This window comes from Mirounga angustirostris, unplaced genomic scaffold (assembly GCF_029215605.1).
Source record: "Mirounga angustirostris isolate CCGP_5_RB_7025 unplaced genomic scaffold, mMirAng1.0.hap1 SCAF_4, whole genome shotgun sequence".
Taxonomy (NCBI): Eukaryota; Metazoa; Chordata; class Mammalia; order Carnivora; family Phocidae; genus Mirounga; species Mirounga angustirostris.
The window spans coordinates 187,241,704-187,260,304 of NW_026991712.1; the positions used below are offsets into that span (position 1 = coordinate 187,241,704).

Below are 18,601 nucleotides of genomic sequence, written 5' to 3' on the forward strand. Positions count from 1 at the left end.
ACCTGCTGGCTGAGTCTGAGTCTCACCTGCTGGCTGAGTCTGGGTCCCACCTGCTGGCTGAGTCTGAGTCCCTCCCATTGGCTGAGCCTGAGTCCCACCTGCTGGCTGAGTCTGGGTCCCACCTGCTGGCTGAGTCTGAGTCCCTCCCATTGGCTGAGTCTGAGTCCCACCTGCTGGCTGAGTCTGAGTCCCTCCTGCTGGCTGAGTCTGGGTCCCACCTGCTGGCTGAGTCTGAGTCCCTCCCGCTGGCTGAATCTGAGTCCCACCTGCTGGCTGAGTCTGGGTCCCTCCTGCTGGCAGAGTCTGAGTTCCTCCTGTTGGCTGAGTCTGGGTCCCTCCTGTTGGCTAAATCTGGGTCCCTCCTGCTGGCAGAGTCTGAGTCCCACCTGCTGGCTGAGTCTGGGTCCCTCCTGCTGGCTGAGTCTGAGTCCCTCCTGTTGGCTGAGTCTGGGTCCCTCCTGTTGGCTAAATCTGGGTCCCTCCTGCTGGCTGAGTCTGAGTTCCTCCTGCTGGCTGAGTCTGAGTCCCTCCTATTGGCTCTCCTCCCATCAATCTGAGTCCCCGTGAAACCTAAATATGCCCCATGGCCACTGACATGAACTCTACCTGCTGGGACTCAGTAGGACTCTGGAATTCTTACACAAGGCAGAGTCTCAGACTGATGGGATGAGAGAGACTGGGGGAGATTACTGTCCCTGAAAAATAAGTGAGGGATAATAAAGTGCAGGCAGAGCCCAGCCAGAAGACCCACCAGTGAAGGCTGTGCCCCAGAGACATCAGCCCTGGACACAGGCCATCTCCCAGGCGGAGGCGCCTGGCACCCGGACACACACCACATGCAGAACACGGGAAGGAGGTGCCCGTGCTCCCCAGGCGTCCCCGCCCAGGACTGTGGCAGGACAGAAGGCCACCTGGGGGTCTGGTCGGACTCCTCTGGAAGTCCTTGGGTGCCCCTCTGCTGACCATTCATGGCCTTAGAAACACTGCTGAACCCTGCAATGCCTCAGTTTACCCATCCGTGAAATAAGGCTAATGATATTTCCTGACCTTGGAGGGCTATCAGGAGATTTTGTTAATTAAGGGTCTGAACTACTTGGCAGCTGATGGGTGAACAGGGCACAGATTTATCAATTGGTGATTTTCAAGTCCACTGACGCCCCAGTCCACTCCACAACAGACATGGACACACACACCTGCACACACACACACGCACGTGCACACACAGCTCTCTTCCTAAGCTACTTTAGCTTCGCTGCCGTACACGTTTGGACCCACAGGTGACAGAGGAAGCTGCCACCCTGATCATATTATTTGGACAGGAAACAAAGCCCCCCCAAAGCCTCCCCTTTCCTACTCGAAACTTCCACATTGACTTGATGGTGTTGTTTGATCACCTGGCATCTTGGGGTCCTTTCTCGAAATGTAAATGTGCCTTTCAAGGGTGGGCAGGATGAGCTGAGCATAGCCTGTGTGGGGGATGGGTTTCTCCAAGGGGAGGGATGGGAGGGGTCTCTAAGGGTGGAAAAAAATGCAGAAAACCGGACGGAAAGAGAGGTGGGGTGGTTGGAGGGGCTTGTGCACTGTCCCCGTGTGGTCTCAAGCCAGCACTTCTCCTAAGAGTAATTTGGAGTGAGAACTGGCCAGAAGATTGCCGGGCAGCCACATCTCTGACTGAGGGACGTGGCCAGGCTGTCTTCCTGGCCTGAGCCCTTCACCACCTGGGGTCTCCTGGGGCCTTCACAGTGGCTGGCACAGGACCCCACTGACCAGCCAGGGCAGTGGGCTCTGCTTATGGGGGGGGGCTCCTGCAGTCGGCTTGCTCCCCTGCCTCTCAGTGGCCACTCTCCTCTGCACCTCACTCCCCAGGGTCTTTTCCCTTTCCCCCCGAACACACCGGGGCATTGGGGCAGCAACCCCCCCAGGACCTCCTGAGGCTCCCAGCCTGCAGACAGAAGCCCTAGTGCTGGGCTTAGCGTTTAAGGTCCCCACACTCTAGCCCTCCAGGCCTGTCCAGGCTCCTCCCTCTGGTGCTCCACGTGTGCCTCCCTCCTCAGCTGTGCAAAACCTGCAGACTGATCCAAATGCACCTGCTCTGCCCACACCTCGCACCTGGGCTCCCCTGGAGCCAGGACGTAGGAAGTCTTCAGCAAGTCACTTAGCTGCTGGGTGCCTCCGCGCCCCTGTGAAGCACAGCACTAGAAGCACTCAATAAACAGAACCCACCCTGCTGCCTCTGCCTGGATGCATCTTCCTTCTTGGGCCCACCTAGCCTCCTTCCACTCGTCCTTCCTAATGGGGGTCGAGTGTCACCTCCTCCAGGAAGCCTTCCCACTTGCTTCAGGTAGAGCTACATGCTTCTTCCTCTTGGCTCCTGAAATTTCATTTGCACCTCTGCCCCCACTCCCCTTAAAAGTTCCTGCAGGGCCAGGATAGGGTTCTCCTGTCTCCACGTGGGCCCAGCACAGCACCTGCAGGCAGTGGGCACGCCATCTTTGTCTGCTGACCAGAGGTATCAGAAGGGACTCTTCCTCAGCCCTACCAGGCCCAGAGCCAGCCTCGGCTGCAATCCTGAGGAACCGCCGGCCATAGCCCTGACCTCCCCTGCTGCCCTGGACAGGAGAACCTGAGGGGCAGACGCCATCGGAGTAAGCTTGGGGCTCTGGGTTTCTGAGCATCAGGCTTCTGTGAAGAGAATCAAATTAGCCTGGAAAATGCTGAGGGAAGAAGGAACCTGGGCCTGTGGGAGCTAAAAGAGACCTCTGGGGTAGTAACGGGCAGTAAATTAGTCCATCCCGGAGCTTTAACCGCGAGCCTGCAAATGCCCCCCTGCAAACCTGCAGGGTGTGATGGCACAGCTTTGGGGGGGACCCGGGTGCTTAATGGGGCCATTCCATCAACATTTTCTGGGATTTTGAAATGCGGCGTCATAAAAATAAACATGCTTACTCTTGTCTTGCATAATTGGCTCCCTAAAGAATCCTTGCATTCTGAAAGCCACCATGTCCCTCGGCAGGAAGTACAGCTTTTTTCAGCATCTGGGTACAGTCCTGCATTTTTTTGTGCAAAACAGAGGGGATGGGGGGAGTGAGGGAAAGCGGACTCCTAGGTGGGCTCTTTCCCTCCTCATTATTATGTGCTCCTTGCCAAGTGCCAGAACAAGGTTTTCAGCGGGTCTGGAGGCTGAGGCCTTTGTCACAGGGCTGGCCTTGGGGTTTCGGGAGGTTCACTGCAATATGAGACATAGGATGCCCCTGCCTGGCAACCAACTGTTTTAGAAAAGTCCGTTTTAAAAAACAGTAGTCATGCGTCAACGAAGCCTATCAGCTGTCCCTGGGCAATTTCTTCACCTTTGCCTAATATGGCTTTTTGCAACAATTTGGGAGATGGAATCCAGAGCAGAAGGTTTACTTCTGATCACAGGTCCAGGAGGGCAGGGACAGGACCCTCGTGAAAGGTGAGCCACGTGATTTAGATGCCCGAGCACAAGCCTGGCGAGCTAAGTGGGTGTCACCAGATGTTTTCTAGGAATAGCGAAGCAGGTGTGGACCTGAGCTGCTCCCTCCCCAAAATCGCCCCTTATCTCTCAGGGCCAACCGTGGGGCAGAACCGACGGGCTGCACTCCTTCCTCTGTGGCTACCCAGCCGGTCCCCAGGCAGGCCCGACTTTGGGGGCCCTGGCCCCCCAACCACGTGGACGGACCTCTGTTGGTGCCTGGGCACTCCACAACCATCATCTTTCCTAGCAGGACACCTGAAGGTCAGGACGTGTCATTTTCAGCTCTGTATTCTGGGACCCATGTGCACTCCACACTGAGCCAGGTCGGAAGGACCCTGGCCCCCCATGCTGGGCTCCCATCCCCCGCCTTGCTGCCTGCCTGGGCCTGGTGGACGTCCCGCTCCTTAAATACATCCAACACCCATGCATTGTCTTCTAGCCTGGGAAGAGCAGGGTGTAATGCGTAGACGCCAGAGCCCCGCTGCCTGGGTGTGAGTCCCAGCTCTGCCATGTCCTTGCTGTGTGACTCGGACAAATCACTCAACCTCTCTGAGCCTCCTCGGGGATCAGGACATCATTAAATGCCTACATCACAGCAGTGTCGTAGGGATGAGCTAAGACGCGTGTTAGGGTCATGCCTGGTACGCTGTGATCACGAGTGCTCACTAATACACACCTGCCTCAGTGAGATGTTCAGCCCATGCCCACTCTCAAGTCCTGTCGTCTGTCCCCCCGGGGAAGGAGGCGAATTCTCTGACACGGCCATCCCGTGCCCAGCACAGGTATGACAAATGGTCTAGGACACTTTTTCTCTCTAAGTCTCAGGAGAACTCAGAACCCTCCTCAACACGGAGCTCGAGGAAGCAGCCCCCCATCAGCACTTGTCCCCGGAGGGGAGGTCTGCTCACCAGGTCTGGGAAGCCCCTGCTCTCGACCCCAGCTGCTAAGTTGGCACCTGGGAGCAAAGACCCTGTAGGGCCAGCTGGGCCATGATTCTTGTCCATGCGCTTGGGACCAGCCCAGGAGGGCTGCCAGGAGCCCACCCTCCTCTTGCCCCCAGCCCGAAACGCAGGCTCAGGGATAACTGGCAAATATGTTGTCTCCCCACATAATGGTAAATACTTGCTTCATTTTTTCCCTTTCAGCAAATCAGTTTCTTCAAAGCTCCGGGCTCCCCCCAGAACTAACTCCACCTTGGAACCTGCACATGGCATCTTCCATTCGGTTTAACCTCTCCCCCAGGGAAGCTTCCTATGAGCACTGCCCTGTGCTCATGGACTCGGCACTGTCTCTTTCATTTAAAAAGACATTCTAAAGCCCTTGGCTATAAGGCGCTCAGTGAGTGTGGAGTTCCCTAACCTGGCACCACTGTCCCATTGTCCACTGGAGGGAAGCCCCCGGTCGGAGATACGCACGGCGGCCCCCCTGAGGCTCCGTGGGCCACGCCACCCAGCAGCAGGAGAAGGCTCAGGGGCCAGGGGAGTGTCTGCAGGACCACCTGCCGGCCCTCTCTGCTCCAGTCCCCGGCCACGCATGGCCCTCCTCCTGCCTGGGGACCACGCCCAGGTCAGCCAGAGCCCTTCTGATGAGTCCACCGTCCCCTGTCACAGTATCTTTGCACCAAGGCAGAATGGAAAGCTTTGTACTCCTCTGTATCTCACCACGACGCAGCACCATGGCCAGACATGGCTGACACTCAGTGTTCATCAAGTGAAAAATGAGCCAGTAAACAACGGCTTGTGTGTCAGCTTTTCCTTTAGAGTGAAGAGAAGGAGCCAATCCAAAACCAGAGGTGGAATCGTGCACCCCTGCCCTGTGCATCCCCACGAGCTTCATAACACAAGGGGATTCTCTGACCGTCTACGGGTACGGAGGCCACGGGGAAGCAGCTGCACCACCTGTGGGAAACGCCAAGTCGAAAGAAGCCAAGTGCCCACCAACCAGTGAACCACAGGCCGACTGTGGTACGTCCAAAAATGCAGTGCCCCTCAGAAATAACGCAGAGACCTAGAGAGACCTCAAGGACGTGAGGCCAAATGAAGAAAGCCACCCAGACCGATGGCATGGTGTATGGTCCCGCCTCTGGGGAGTGCCCAGAATGGCAAGACTATGGAGACGAGGGTACATCAGTGGTTGCGTGAGTCTGAGGGTAGAAATGGGGGTCAACTGTTAACAGCATCAGGGATCTTAGTGGGGGCGACGAAAATGTTTGCACTCACAGCACATTTACTGAAAATCACTGGATCCTACACTTAAAATGGGTGAATGTCATGGACTATAAATTATCCTCCAGCAAGTAAGCACATGCACACACACACACACACACACATGGGCGTGCCCACGGTCGACAAGCCTTCCATCCAGACTGGTATCACGCGAACCCAGCCTCGTCAATGTGCTCATTCATTAACTTCCGCGGTGTAATCTCGCAAGCGCTCTCAAGAGGGGCCTCCATGGATTTGGTGACACATTTATTTTTAATTATTAAGTAGACTGAATAACAGTATCTGTGTCACAGACATGTTTTCATCCCTTCATGACGTTTCATCAATTCTTTGCTACAAAATAATCTCTGCTTGAGACTACAGAGCTTCCACCTGAAACTCTGGTTGCCAGAAGAACCTGTGATTCCAGCATCAGCTGGACTCAAGGACGAGATCCTCAAAGTGCTGGCCTGACGTCACAGCAGACGGGTCCTTCTAGTTTTGTTGTTTGTTTGTTTGTTTGTTTTTCCCAAAAGGGCAATGTGCAACTTAACCAGAGGAGTGAGAAGGAGATTTTATATAAGACACGGGAGCCATGCAGGGGAGTGGGAAGAGCACGAATGGACCTGGGAGTCCATGAAACCTGGGTCCACATCTCAGCTCTCCCACTACCAGCTGTGTGACACTGGGCAGATCACTTAACCTCTCTGAGCTCCAGTTTCCTCCTTTGCAAAATCAGAGCAATGATAGCCACTCCACAGGGTCATCATGAGGATCCTGAGGATGGACCGAGAGGATGCACACTGGCTGGGTCACCTAGCACAAAGCCTGGGTTACGAGAGGGTCAGGCCCAGCACCTCCCAGCCAGACCTGAAAGGACGGAAAGACAGAATTAGCGGGTCTAGAAGCTCACAGCCAAATCCACGTAGAGCTTCCCATTGCAGTAACCAACTCCATTCAACGAGCATTTATAGAATGTGCATGCTCGTGCACACACACACACACGCACGTGTTCTCTTATCATAAAGACCAAAAGGAAATGAAAACAGCAAAGCCACAAGCCAGTGCCCTGCCTTCACGAACTTGAGGCTCATGTCTTACTGATCTAGAAACAAGAAGCCAACTGTTTCTGCATTTGACTTAAAATCCTCAAAGCACGATCCTGAAGCCACCCTATGTGCCGGGGTAGGAAAGTGGGACTGTCCCCAAAAAGGCTGCTCTATTTTCAGAGCTGACCTGATTTATATAAGGATCTGGACAGCTCTTCTTATCCAATAATTATGCACCAGGTCATTTATTACTGTCACTGATGATGGATCTGGTAACATTAGCAACACCGTACGTTCATATGCTGCTGTATTTTGCGTTCTAAAAAAAAATGTGGCAGAACCACAGCGTAACGAATTCCATAAAGTCATATTTTTACCCCTTTACCCACTTCCACAGTGCCCGACTGTCATTAAATCCCAATACACGGTGCCTAAGACTTACACACACCCCCCAAACAATCAGATGCTAATCTTTGGCAGATAAGTAGAGAATATCCACTTTTTAATTAAATTTTTATTTTGTTAATTGTAGATTCACAAGCCTTGTAATATGTAACACAGAGAGATCCTGCACCTGGTTCCCCCAGCAGTAACATCTTACAAAATTAGGGTACAATGATATAAGCAGGATATTGGCATCGATGCGATCAAGATAGAAAGCATCCCCATCATCGCCAAGAGCTCTTGTGCTGCCATGACGTACCCACATCATCTCCCCTCACGCTCCCACCCTATCTCTCACCCCTGGCAACAACCACCCTGTTCGTTTCTGTAATTTTACCACTTGAAGCATGCTATGGAGCGGTCATAAGGACACTTCCAGACTGTCTTTTTTGCTTAGCGTTGTTCTCCGGATACTCATACAGGTTGTTGGGTGTAGCGGTGGTCCTTTCATTGTTATTGCTGGGCACCATTCATTCCATGGTGTGAAGGTACCAGGGTTTGCTACGCCATCCACCCACTGAAGGGCATCTGGGTTCTTTCCAATTTGAGACTATGACAAATAAAGCTGCTAGAAAACATGTGTGCACATGTTGGGTGAACATGTCTGCATTTCTCTGGCAGAAATGCCCAGGAGTGAAAAACTCCACTACATGGTCCCATTTTACCTTCCCAACAGCAGCGTGTGAGGGACCCAGGTTCTCCACGTCCTTGCCAGCACTTAGTGTTGTCAGCATTGTTTATTTTCGCCGCTCTCATAGATGAGTAGTGACGGTTGTGGTTTTAATCTGCATTTCTCTAATGAGTAACGATGCTGAACATCCTTCCATGTGCTTTCTGACTACCCGACTACCCTCTTTGGTGAAATGTCCCTTCATGGTTTTCACCTGTTTCTAGCTGGGTTGTGTTTTGAGAGGTGTTTGTTTTTTGGATACTAGTCCTTCGTCAGGTATGCGGTTTGCAAATATTCTCTCCCACTCTAGTGTCTTTTTACCCTCTTGGATGAGTTTTTCACAGAAAAAAATTATAAAATCTTGATGAGGTCCAATTTATCAGTTTCTTCCTTTTATGGATCGTGCTTTGGGTGGCAAGTCAAAGAGCTCCCTGCCTGTTCGCACCACTTGAATACCTTCTACTTGTTCTTTTTTTTTTTTCTTTTCTAAAATCTTTCTAGTTTTACATTTTACATTTAATTATGTGACCAATTTCAAGCTAATTTTGTATTAGGTATGAGATTTAACATTGAGGTTCTTGTTTGTTTCTTTGCTCTTGGCTATGAATGTCTTATTGTTCCAGTACAATTTGTTGAAAAGGCTATCCTTCCTCCACAGGATTAGCACCTTTATCCAAAATCACCTGGGCATATTTGTGGGAGTGTGTATGCAGATTCTCTGCTCTGTTTTGTTGATCTATCTATCCCTCCATCAATGTGACACAGTCTCGATATGACAGCTACATAATGTTTGATCATCAGACTGATTCCTCTCATTTTATTATTCTTTTATTATTTTATCAAAACTGTTTTAGTATTTCTAGTCCCTTTACCTTCACATATGCATTTTAGAATAACCTTACCTATGCATGCAAATATTTTGCTGGGATATTGACTAGAATTGTGTTAAACTTCTATATCAGTTTGAGAAGTGACCGTCTTCCTTGAGTCTTCCCATCCATGAACATGGTATGGCTTTCCATCATGTAGACCTTCTTGCATCTCCTCCACCAGCACCACATACCTCCAAGCATGCGAATCATCAGCATAACACGATTTGTTAGGTTTACACTGAAATATTTCATTTTGGGGGTGACTGAAAATGGCACTGCATTTTTGAAATTTCAGTGTCCATGGGTTCATTACTAACAGATGGAGATAGAATTCATTTTTATACATTTATCTTGTATCCTCCAACCTCCCTGAACTCACTCATTAGTTCTAGAAGTTTTGTTTTGGTTTTTTTTTAATAGATTACATGAGATTTTCTATGTAGACAATCACAACATCTGCAAACAGGGACAGTTCTATTTCTTCCTTTCTGGATGTCTTTTATTGCTTTTTTCTTCCTGTGTCATCCCTGGCTTGTTACTGATCTCAGGGGGAGAAGCTTCTAGTTCTCAGCATGAAGCGTGAACGTAGTCGTAGGCTTTTGTATATGTTCTTTATCAAGCTGAGGAAATGCCCCTCTATTTCTGCTTTTCTGGCAGTCCTTCTCATGGATAGGTGTTGAATTTATCAAATGCAGAGGATCCTATGATATTTCTTCTTTAGCCTTTCATTTGATAGATTGCCGTGACTGATTTTCAAATATTGAACCATCCCTGCATCCATGGAGTAAACCCCACTTGGCCATGGTATATGCTTCTTTGTATATATTGTTGAATTTTGTGTGCTAATATTTTGTTAAGTTTTTTTTTGTTTTTTGTTTGTTTGTCAGCAGCCAGGTTCGGATGTGGCGTGCTCCATCCTTTCTTATTTAGACTCTCAATCGTGTGAACACTCCTTCCGCAGGAGTTTTGTTTTAAAAACTGGTCTCTTCAGCTGGAGTTGGAGCTCCTAATATAGGTGCTTTGATACCCATTGGTCCCCAAAGTGTCCACCACACACACGTACACACTCGTACACACAGGCACACACACCTATGTCTGGAACAATATTCCTAAATGTCTCCATTGGAATCAGACCTTAGCAATTACCATCTTTCCTCCTCCCACGAGGCCCAGGGTGACACAGACGCTCAGCATCATGTTGGTGATAAGTGCTGAGTGCAGGGGAGAGGATGAAGGCCCTGCCCTCAGGTCAGATGTGGTGCGAGTCTGCTGCCAGAGGAGCCCCTGGGAGGTCTGTCCCAGGGTGCTGGCTCTGGGGCACATTGGGGCAGGACCCTCGAACCGTCCCTCTAGGAAGTCAGCTCTCCCTTCTGGAAGGTGACCTGGCTTCTGTCTTGTTCTTCCATGTGCTGGTCTTCCCCCTCCACTGACTGTCCCCCCGGCCTCTGACACCTCTGCTATAAGTGAGCAGGCTCTGTCCCTCCCTCCTCAAGTTCCCCAAAGTGCTTCATTACAACCCAGCGTGGGAACCACTCCAGAAGGTGTGAACAACCTGCTTGCAGGCCAGCCATCTCCTGCCTTGAGACAACTGGCCCCTGAAGGAGGCAGCTGCTGCCCCAAACCTGGCTCAATGTTCCACCTCTGGAACTGGCACGACCAGGCACAGGTCTGGCACTCAGCAAATGTCAAATGTCCACTGTTGAATGAGGAGGAGTGCTGGCCAGCCTGGCCCTTCTCGGAGCTCATACTAACCAGCAATGGTGCCAAGCTTGACATTGGTGGGAAGGAGGGGTGGCAGGCTCTGAAACATTTACTTTTTTCACTTCTGTGTTTCCCCAGGAAAGTGTCCAATATGACAACCAGCAACCCCATGAGGCTATTGAGCACCCCAAATGTGGCCCATGTTATATTTCGATTGGACACTGCTGGTCTCCACTCTTGATAACAGTATTTTTATCCCCGCACATATCCCCCCCTCCATTACTGGACAGCAAGGTCTTCAAAGGCAGAAACCCACTCATTTCTGGGTCTGCATGGCATCTGCTCGGGGTCAGCCAACCCCAGGCATGCAAGAATTGAGCAGTGAGTTAAAGGTGTGGATGAAATGAACGAAATCAGAGATCAGAGCATCCTCTCTACGTGGCATAGACATTTAAAGCGGACATGTGTGATTAACTAGAATCGCCATGCTGTACCTGACACCCCCATGACTTACTTATTTTATAACTGCAAGTCTACCTCTTGACCTCCTTCACCCCTTTTGCCAACCCCCCACCCCCCCATCCCAGCAAGCCCCAGCCTGCTGCCTGTTTTGCATACTTGAAAGTTGCTAAGAGAGCAGATCTTAAAAGTTCTTATCACACACACACAAAAATTCTGTAACTGTGTGAAGGGATGGATGCTAAATACATGTTACCGTGGCGATCATCTTGCAAATCGTTATGCTGTGCCCCTGAAGCTAATATAATGTTGTAGGTCAGTTAAACCTCAACGTGTATAAAGAGGAGACATGTTTTATCTGACTACCATGCAAATTCTGTAGCTCACATCTGGGACAGTAGCAAAGGTGCCAGAGGTGTGTCAATGCCTGTCCTCAGCATCTACCTACCTGCCCACCTGTGTGCTCGCACACTGACCAGAACTTTCTCTTGCAAACGAACTGGCTGTGTCTCGAGTTAACCTTTTCCTAGTCCCGGGTAGGTGTATGAACTGTCCCAGTGCCCGGGAAAGCCAAAGGGAAGGGAGAACTCAGTCCAACTGTAAAGCCAATAGTTTGCATTTGGCCCCAAGCCAGCCTCACCCCACATCGCCTTGTCCTCCCTTGATGGTACCTTTTCCCCTCAATCCCATGACCACACCTGTGCCCCTGCCTTCACGTTCTCTTCCCATCCATACCCATTCTTCCCCCAAGACACTTAAAACTCAGATACTTTCACTCCTATTAGCATTCAGGAGAATGACTGAAAGAGTTCAACAGGATTGTTTTTCCTAAACACGTCTGCATTCCAGTCAGGACTAAATCTCACAGCAAAGGAAAGAACCTCTAATGGTGGAACCGTGATCACCAGCAGTCGGGTGGAAGAAGTGGTATATCTACTTGGGGCAGGACAGGGCCTAAACATAGGGTGGGCCCCGGTGGGGAATTCCTTTCCTAAGCCTCAGTGTGGAGTTCAGGACGAGTAACCACAGGGCAAGACTTGACGAAGCCAGGGCTCTGGGCCAGGCAGACACATCTACTCATGCACACACATCTCCTGAGCATTGACTGCACCACACTCTTCTCAAGAGCTGATGAAGAATGAGACTCGGTCCCTGCCCTCATGAGCCCACAGTCCAGAGACCAGGGCTCCTCTTCAGGGTCAAAGAGGAAGCCTGAACACAGGTTTCCGGTGGACACATCCCCTGGGTCTCCACTGCCAGCTACAAGGTCCTGATGCGGCCCCATTCCAGAAACCCCTGAGGTCACGCACGGGGAGGGCAGGCGACACAGCCCAGGCAATTGCCCACATGGGGCTGCAAACGGTGGGAGAGGGCAGAGCGGCAGTGGGCCCTGCCACGCCAGCCCTCCTTGGCTGGCCACCCAAGGGAAAGTGCAGCAAATGGCAGGCGTCCCAGTGAGTGGACAGAATGAGCACAGTGAAGGGCAGGCTGGGAAGGCTGACGCACAGATGGGCCCAGCATGGCTGCCACCAACCTTTTCTTGGGGGGGAGCAGGGGGGATGAGGAAATAAAGTGACACCCTTCTGCAGAGCGCATGCAGGGGATGGAAAAGCAAATACGAGCCCCAGCCCCTCCCCCGCCATCACCAGGTCCCCTTGGTCCAGCAGCAGGACCCTGGCCTCTGCCAGCACACGACTCCCAACATGCCGCCCCTGCTCTGGGCTCTCTTTCAGCCATGTCGGAGATCCTCATAACAATGAAGACACCCACCGAGGAATGTTGGGTTTCTGGCTTCTCACTGTCCCCAGGGCCCTTGTACAGCTCACCCGGCCACTTCTCCGCACCTGCCAGGCATCCCAATTATTAACTCGACCTGTCCAGAGGCTACTGGGAGACAATGAGGCAGCTGCCCCCCACCCCCCAGCAGCAGCAGGGAATGAATCCTGCACCCTCTTCTGGAAGGAGCATCGGGGACCTGGCATTGAAGAAATAATCCCACTGTTTCTTGTTGATTGCTGGAGTACAGGGCCCTGCCCCAGGGGAGGGGGCTGGAGAAGCCAGGCCTCCCCCAGGCAACCAGCTCTGCTCCAACCCTGATGTGGATAAGGAACTCGGGGAGCCGGACCCCCCCACACACACCGGGGCCCCCGAAGCTCTGACATGGGGACGCTGCAGCCTCTGACTTTCTATTAACTGAGAGTTAATCTGAGTTACGTAAGTGCCACTCCCCACTCGGCGGCCTTATGACTCACCGACTCCTTTGAATTCCTGGAAGGGGGTCTTAGAGAAAGAGAGTCAGTGGGCCCCACGGCTTGTCTGCTCCAGCTCCAGCAAGCCCCGGCTCCTGCCTCCCCCTCGTGTCTGACTGGCATCGGGCAGGAGAAACCCTCTCGAGCCAGACTTCAAACATGAAAATCTAGATCAAGGATATATTTGGCTTTCCAAGCTAATCTTTACATCAATTTGGTCTCTACTGACTTGTAGCCCTTTGAAGAAAACTTGGCAACCACGCATATGGAAAGCAGATGACTCTTACATAACCCCAGACAGGAGCCCCTGGGCTCTGGAAGGCCCGGCAGTCATGGGTGGGTTGGGGTTTGCTCTTTACCCACTTCATCATGACCTAAGGGGCAGCTTTTATCCACATGGCTGGGCAGCGGAGTTTTCCCACAAGAAGCCCAGGGAGATAAATGCGGCAGGAAGCACGCTGGACCCCCTTGTGCCAGACATCTTGATGGCGCCCAGGCCAGTGGGCTGGGGGATGGCGAGGCCAGCTGGGCTGCCACCCGGCCGCTGACACCTGAACGACCCCAGCTAAGAGGATGCAGGGCGCAGTGGGGAAGCAGGCTGTCCCCCTCCGGAGACAGACGTCTCGGGGAGGCGTGGAGCTGTCTCTGCTTGTGAGCTGGCTTGCCCTGCTCCCCGCTTACCGCCAGCTTGGATGCACAGAAGAGAAGGAAGCAGGTGATTACAGTAAATCAACAGAAGGGACCGACTAGGAGGCGCCCACCAGCCCCTCCTCCGCTTGGACAGTGGATCCCCTGGGTGGGCGTGGCCGGAGGGGAGGGGGCCGCGCCTCAGCGGTGGAAAGATTGGAGCTGCCTCTCAGAAGGGCCATTTACTCCAGCATCGCTGTCGCTGGTGAGCTTCCCAGCCGCCGACCCTCGATGGATTCCGGCTGCAATCAGTTTGGTATAGCAGCCGTCGGAAATGGGCACGAGCCAGGCTTCACCAGGAGGGCGATGTCCGTGGACAGGGCGCCTGGCTCCGTCCGTCCCCTTAAAGCCTCCACACAGCCCCAGCTGCTGGGCTTTAGAGGCGGGGATGGTGACAGCCCGCCCCCTGGGCCCATGTGGTGAGGCCCAAACACGGTACCGCGCGCATGGCCCGAGCTCGGGGGGACTGCGGAGCACCCGCGAAGGAAGAGAGTCCCAGCACTTTGTTACACACCCACCCCCGAGCAGACGCACACAGCCAGGGCCTTGGGGGGTGGGAGAACAGACAGAGCGACCCCCAGGGGCACGGCCTGGGAAGAAGCGTGGCGTTGGCTCGCCGCGGCCCGCCTGAGCACATCTAGCAAATGCCGTGCACGCTCCCAGCCCCTGACGAAGCTGCGGACTCCGAGGCCACTTAAACACCGAGGCAGCCACACTCTCCGCTGCGTGCTGAGTAAGCGCCCCTCCAAGCTGGGCCCGGTGCTCGTTTATGTCTGAGCTCCGAAGCAGCTGGTCAAGCTACTGGGCTGCCTTCGAGAGATACCTTTATCCGTGCTCGGAGCTTTGATACAACTACGACCAAAAAGGCATGAAAACAAGACTCAGTCTGTTTCTGCCTCGTGAGAAGAAAAGGGCTCCATGCACAGCTCCGGTCAAACGCAGGAGCAAAAAACCAAGCCCAGATTTTGCCTCAGGAGCCTGAGCGGAGGGCTTCTTGCTCCGGTGATGCTCAGAGCAGCCTTCCACAGACCCGGGCTCTAGGTTCGGTGTCTGTCCGAGAAACCAGGTTGGAAGCCGGGCAGCAGGATGTGCAGGGCTCCCCCGGGGAGCCAGAGTGTGGCTTGTAAGCAAAGCTGACGGGCTTTCTTCAAGGAAGAAGCGCATTTCCAGGTCTGGAGCAAGCTTTGACTTTGCTACCGTTACCCTTGCCTGGTGTGATGGGAAAACAACACAGACCCTCCCGGCAAGACACCTGTGTTGGCCAGGGGATGGCCCTCACAGATATGACAGATCTCTCTCCTGTCAGCCTCCTAGATAGGTGACAGCTCGTCCTTAGAGACACTCACAGAAAATCTCTTGTGCTAACACCGAAGGAAAAAAAAAAAAGCAAAAGGTCAAACTTCAAAATCACCAACAGAACTATTTCCTACAGCAAAATCCCAAGGAGATCTCACTTGGGGATGCTTTAGAGGAACTGTTTTAGTGAATTTTGAACAACAGAGAGGTTTCTTTCCACGGCATTTACTCTTCTCTTCCCCTTATCAAAATGTACTAATCTTTCAATCTAGCAACTTAGTAATAAAAAAAAGAAAAACCTGTAACTTGCCAGCAGTCAGTCAGGAACCAAGCGACGAGACAGTAGCTCGGGAAGCATCTGGGAGCCAAAGGTGCTCCCAGAACCAGGGCTGGGACCTCCTGATCCTTCCAGAGGGCCTCCAGGGCTGGCTGAGCCTTGAGAGGCGCCATGGCAGGGCACCTGGAGGGGTCACCAGGCAAGGCTGCCCTAGCTCCATTTTGTCTGCGTCCCAGAACAGGGAGCCTAAACCTTATCTAGTCCAAACACACTATATCGATTCAGGCCACGCCGATACCCAACAGGATCCGCTTCACCATTAACCTTTTAAAGCCCACACTGGCAAACAAGACCCAGCCCCCAGGAGAAGGAATGCCGCTTTCCAGAAAAAGGCGGATAACATTTGACAATTTTCACTAGATGTTTTAAACAGTCTTTACCCCGGGGATGGGGGATTGTCTCATAAATCAAAGGTAGCTAGAGAACGCGTGGCGCGCTCTGTCCTCTTCTGATTTCTCAAAATCAGGACGCGCACTTGATTCTCCTTTCGGCTCACTCCCCCCAGCTTTGATGGGGCGGCGGTGGGGGCGGCTCAGGCAGCCGCTCCAGCACCTAGGGGCCCTTCTCCTCCCCAGCATGGGAGCGCAGTGCATCCCAGTGGACAAACTCGAGAACCGCACCGCTTTCTCCGCCTCCGCCAATGTCCTCCTTGCTTTCGGCTGCAACCCGGGACCCAAAAACGCACCAGCTCCGCGAAGCCCCCTGGCAGGCGGGCGACGGTTTGGAAGCAGCTTGCCCCGCCAAGGAGACAACTATGCACTGCTGAGCTTTACGCCGCCCCAGGCACGGGCTGAAAGCCCGAGCTCCACAGCAAGCAGGCAAAGTTTGCCGGAAAGGGTCTTCCTGTGTACCCCTGGCGCCGAGTTCCGGGCTCGACCCCCTGGTTCCAGCTGGCCCTGGAGTCCGGACTCAGACAAGCCCCGGGGCACTCCCGCGGGTGTTTGCGTGAGTGGGTAGGTGGGGGGTGCCCGCCCGCGCTCCCCCAGAGCCCCAGCGTCTCCCGCCCCAGCTGCCCGCCAGCTGTGCGCGCCCGTCGGGCCCGGAGGTCACCGGCAAACAGCTGGATCGGCAGCTGGGAGCCCGGGAGGCCCCTGCTCAGCCCTGGGGCCCCGAGGAAGGGAAAGGGAGGGCGCAGTGGCTGTTTGATTTTGGTTTCCTCCAACTCCGCCTTCTAAGCTCTCGCCGGGAGCCGGGAGCCGGGAGCCGGGAGCCGGGGAGCTCTAGCTTTCTCCGGCAGCCCCGGCCCCCGCCCCGGGTCCACGGCCCGCCGGGCCCCGGGGAGGAGGCGCGCCGGGGCGGCAGGCCAGGACACTGCGCTGCTGGTGCCGGGAGCCGCGGGCTCGCCCCGGCCAGCCCGGCTGCACCGGGAGCTGGGGCGGGCGCCGCTGGCCGGACCCAGACGCGCGCAGCCCGCGAGAGCCGGCCGCTCCCTGCGGGGCCGCGGAGCTCCGAGCTCCGGACTGGCACCCCGACCGAGCTCCCGGGGCCCCTTCTGGCAGCTAGCGGGGCGCGGGGAGGGGTCCCTTTATTTGCAACGTTGAGGAGAGCGCCGCTTCCGCCCAGCCCGGCACCCACGCACCCACGCACCCACACGCACCCCGGCGCTGGCCGGGTCGCTCACCTGAGTCCTAAAAGCTGTTGAATCCACATGGTCACGTTTCGGGGAGCGGAGCCTCAGACCTTGCTCGCCCCGGCCATCTGCGCGACGCCCGCGCCCGCTCGCTTCCGTCCCGCGGCGCCGGTCTCTGGCTCTCGGTCCGCCGCCGCCCGCCGCCCGCCGCCCGCCGGCCGCGGGGCGCAGAGCGAGTCAGAGCGCGGCCGCGCGGGGCTCCATGCCGGCCGGCGCGCCGCCGCCGCTGGGGCGCATGGCTCAGGCGGGGCGGCCCGCGGGGGCGCACATCCTCCGGCCGGGGCGCGGGGCTCGTCGCCCCTCCGGGGGCGAGCCAGCGAAGGCGGCAGCGAGGCAGGGGCGCCCACGGCCGGCCCGGGGGGGGCGCGCTCCGGCGCTGCGGCCGCGCGGTGAGAGTCGGAGGAGCCGCGGCTTCGCCCTCCGGGGCGGTGGGGAGGGAGGCCGGGCGGCGCCGCCGCGCACGGTGCGTGTCTCGTGGCGCGGCTCTCGCCTCCGGTCCGAGCCCCGCGCCGAGGGGGCGGCGCGGTCCGGGGGTGCGGGCGGCGGCGACGCGGGAGGACGCGGGTCGCCTCCGCGCGCCGCCAGGTCAGGGGGCTGTGCCGGGGGTGCGCCGCCGGCCGGCACCGCTCAAGTTGGCCGGGGGCTCCGTCTGAGCGCTCGCTCTGCAGACGGCCGCGGCGCCGGAGGCCGGCAGGAGGCGGGCGCGGGAGGCGCGCGGGGCGAGGGCGCCGTGGAGCGCGGGGCGTGGGGACGCGCGGCGGCGGCGCCGCGCCGAGGAGGCGCGCGGGGATCCCGGGGCCCCGCCGCCCGCGCCCACCGCGCCCGCCGCAGAGCCGCCCGCGCCGCTCGGCCGCCTCCCTCCGCGCGTCTGCCTCTCCGAGCGCTCGCCCCCGCCTCCGCGAGCGGGTCCCAACTCCGCCCGCCCGGCCCGGCTCACGTCACCCGCCTTCCCCGCCCCTCGAACTGGAGCCCGAGCCCCCTGCCCGGCGCCGGCTGCCGCTCTCTGCCCCGCCTCGCCGCGCGGGGCTGTGCCCGGCCCAGGCGACACATCAGGCGGGGTCCCCGGCCGCCCCCTCCCCATCGCCGGCCTCGTCCCACTCCCCACCTTGGGAAAGGCTCGAGAGAGGCCGCGGGCTCGGATTGGACCGCTGGGCGCCGCCGGATGGTGTTGCCACGGTAACCGGATGGCCTGCGAAGCGGTTCGAGGTTCCGACCCATTTACGGGTGCGCCCGGTGGACCTGGAGCGCTAATTTGGGGAGGGGGCGTTCCCGAGGGAGCACTGGTGGGGGGCGCCTGGAGCGAGAGGCTGCGCAGAAAGTTTCCTCCAGGCGGAGCTGCACCAGAGGCGCGCCAGAGTCTGGGAAGCCGGAGGGTCCGCTACTAGGGGTCCCTCTCTTCCCGCCTCCCCGGGCCCCAGCCTTGGGCCCTGGCGGAAGAAGCCCCGGCGTCCCAGGTCAGAGCTTAGCACCTTCTGCCCCAACCCAGCCCGGACCTGAACGTCCAGGC

General features: G+C 55.9%; 1 protein-coding gene across 2 annotated transcripts in view; it reads right to left on the reverse strand.

The window, feature by feature from the left end:
- AJAP1 (adherens junctions associated protein 1) overlaps nt 1-17,314 on the reverse strand; it is a 119,303-nt gene extending 101,989 nt beyond the window's left edge. Inside the window, exon 1 of one of the 2 annotated variants that reach the window (XM_045895529.3) lies at nt 17,086-17,312. In XM_045895529.3, coding sequence (XP_045751485.2) covers nt 17,086-17,114 — 29 coding nt within the window. In that variant the 5' untranslated portion in view covers nt 17,115-17,312. Of the gene's footprint in view, nt 1-17,085 lie in introns of both variants that reach the window. The other variant, XM_064590054.1, reaches the window with a different exon arrangement.
- Nucleotides 17,315-18,601: the final 1,287 nt, after the last annotated feature.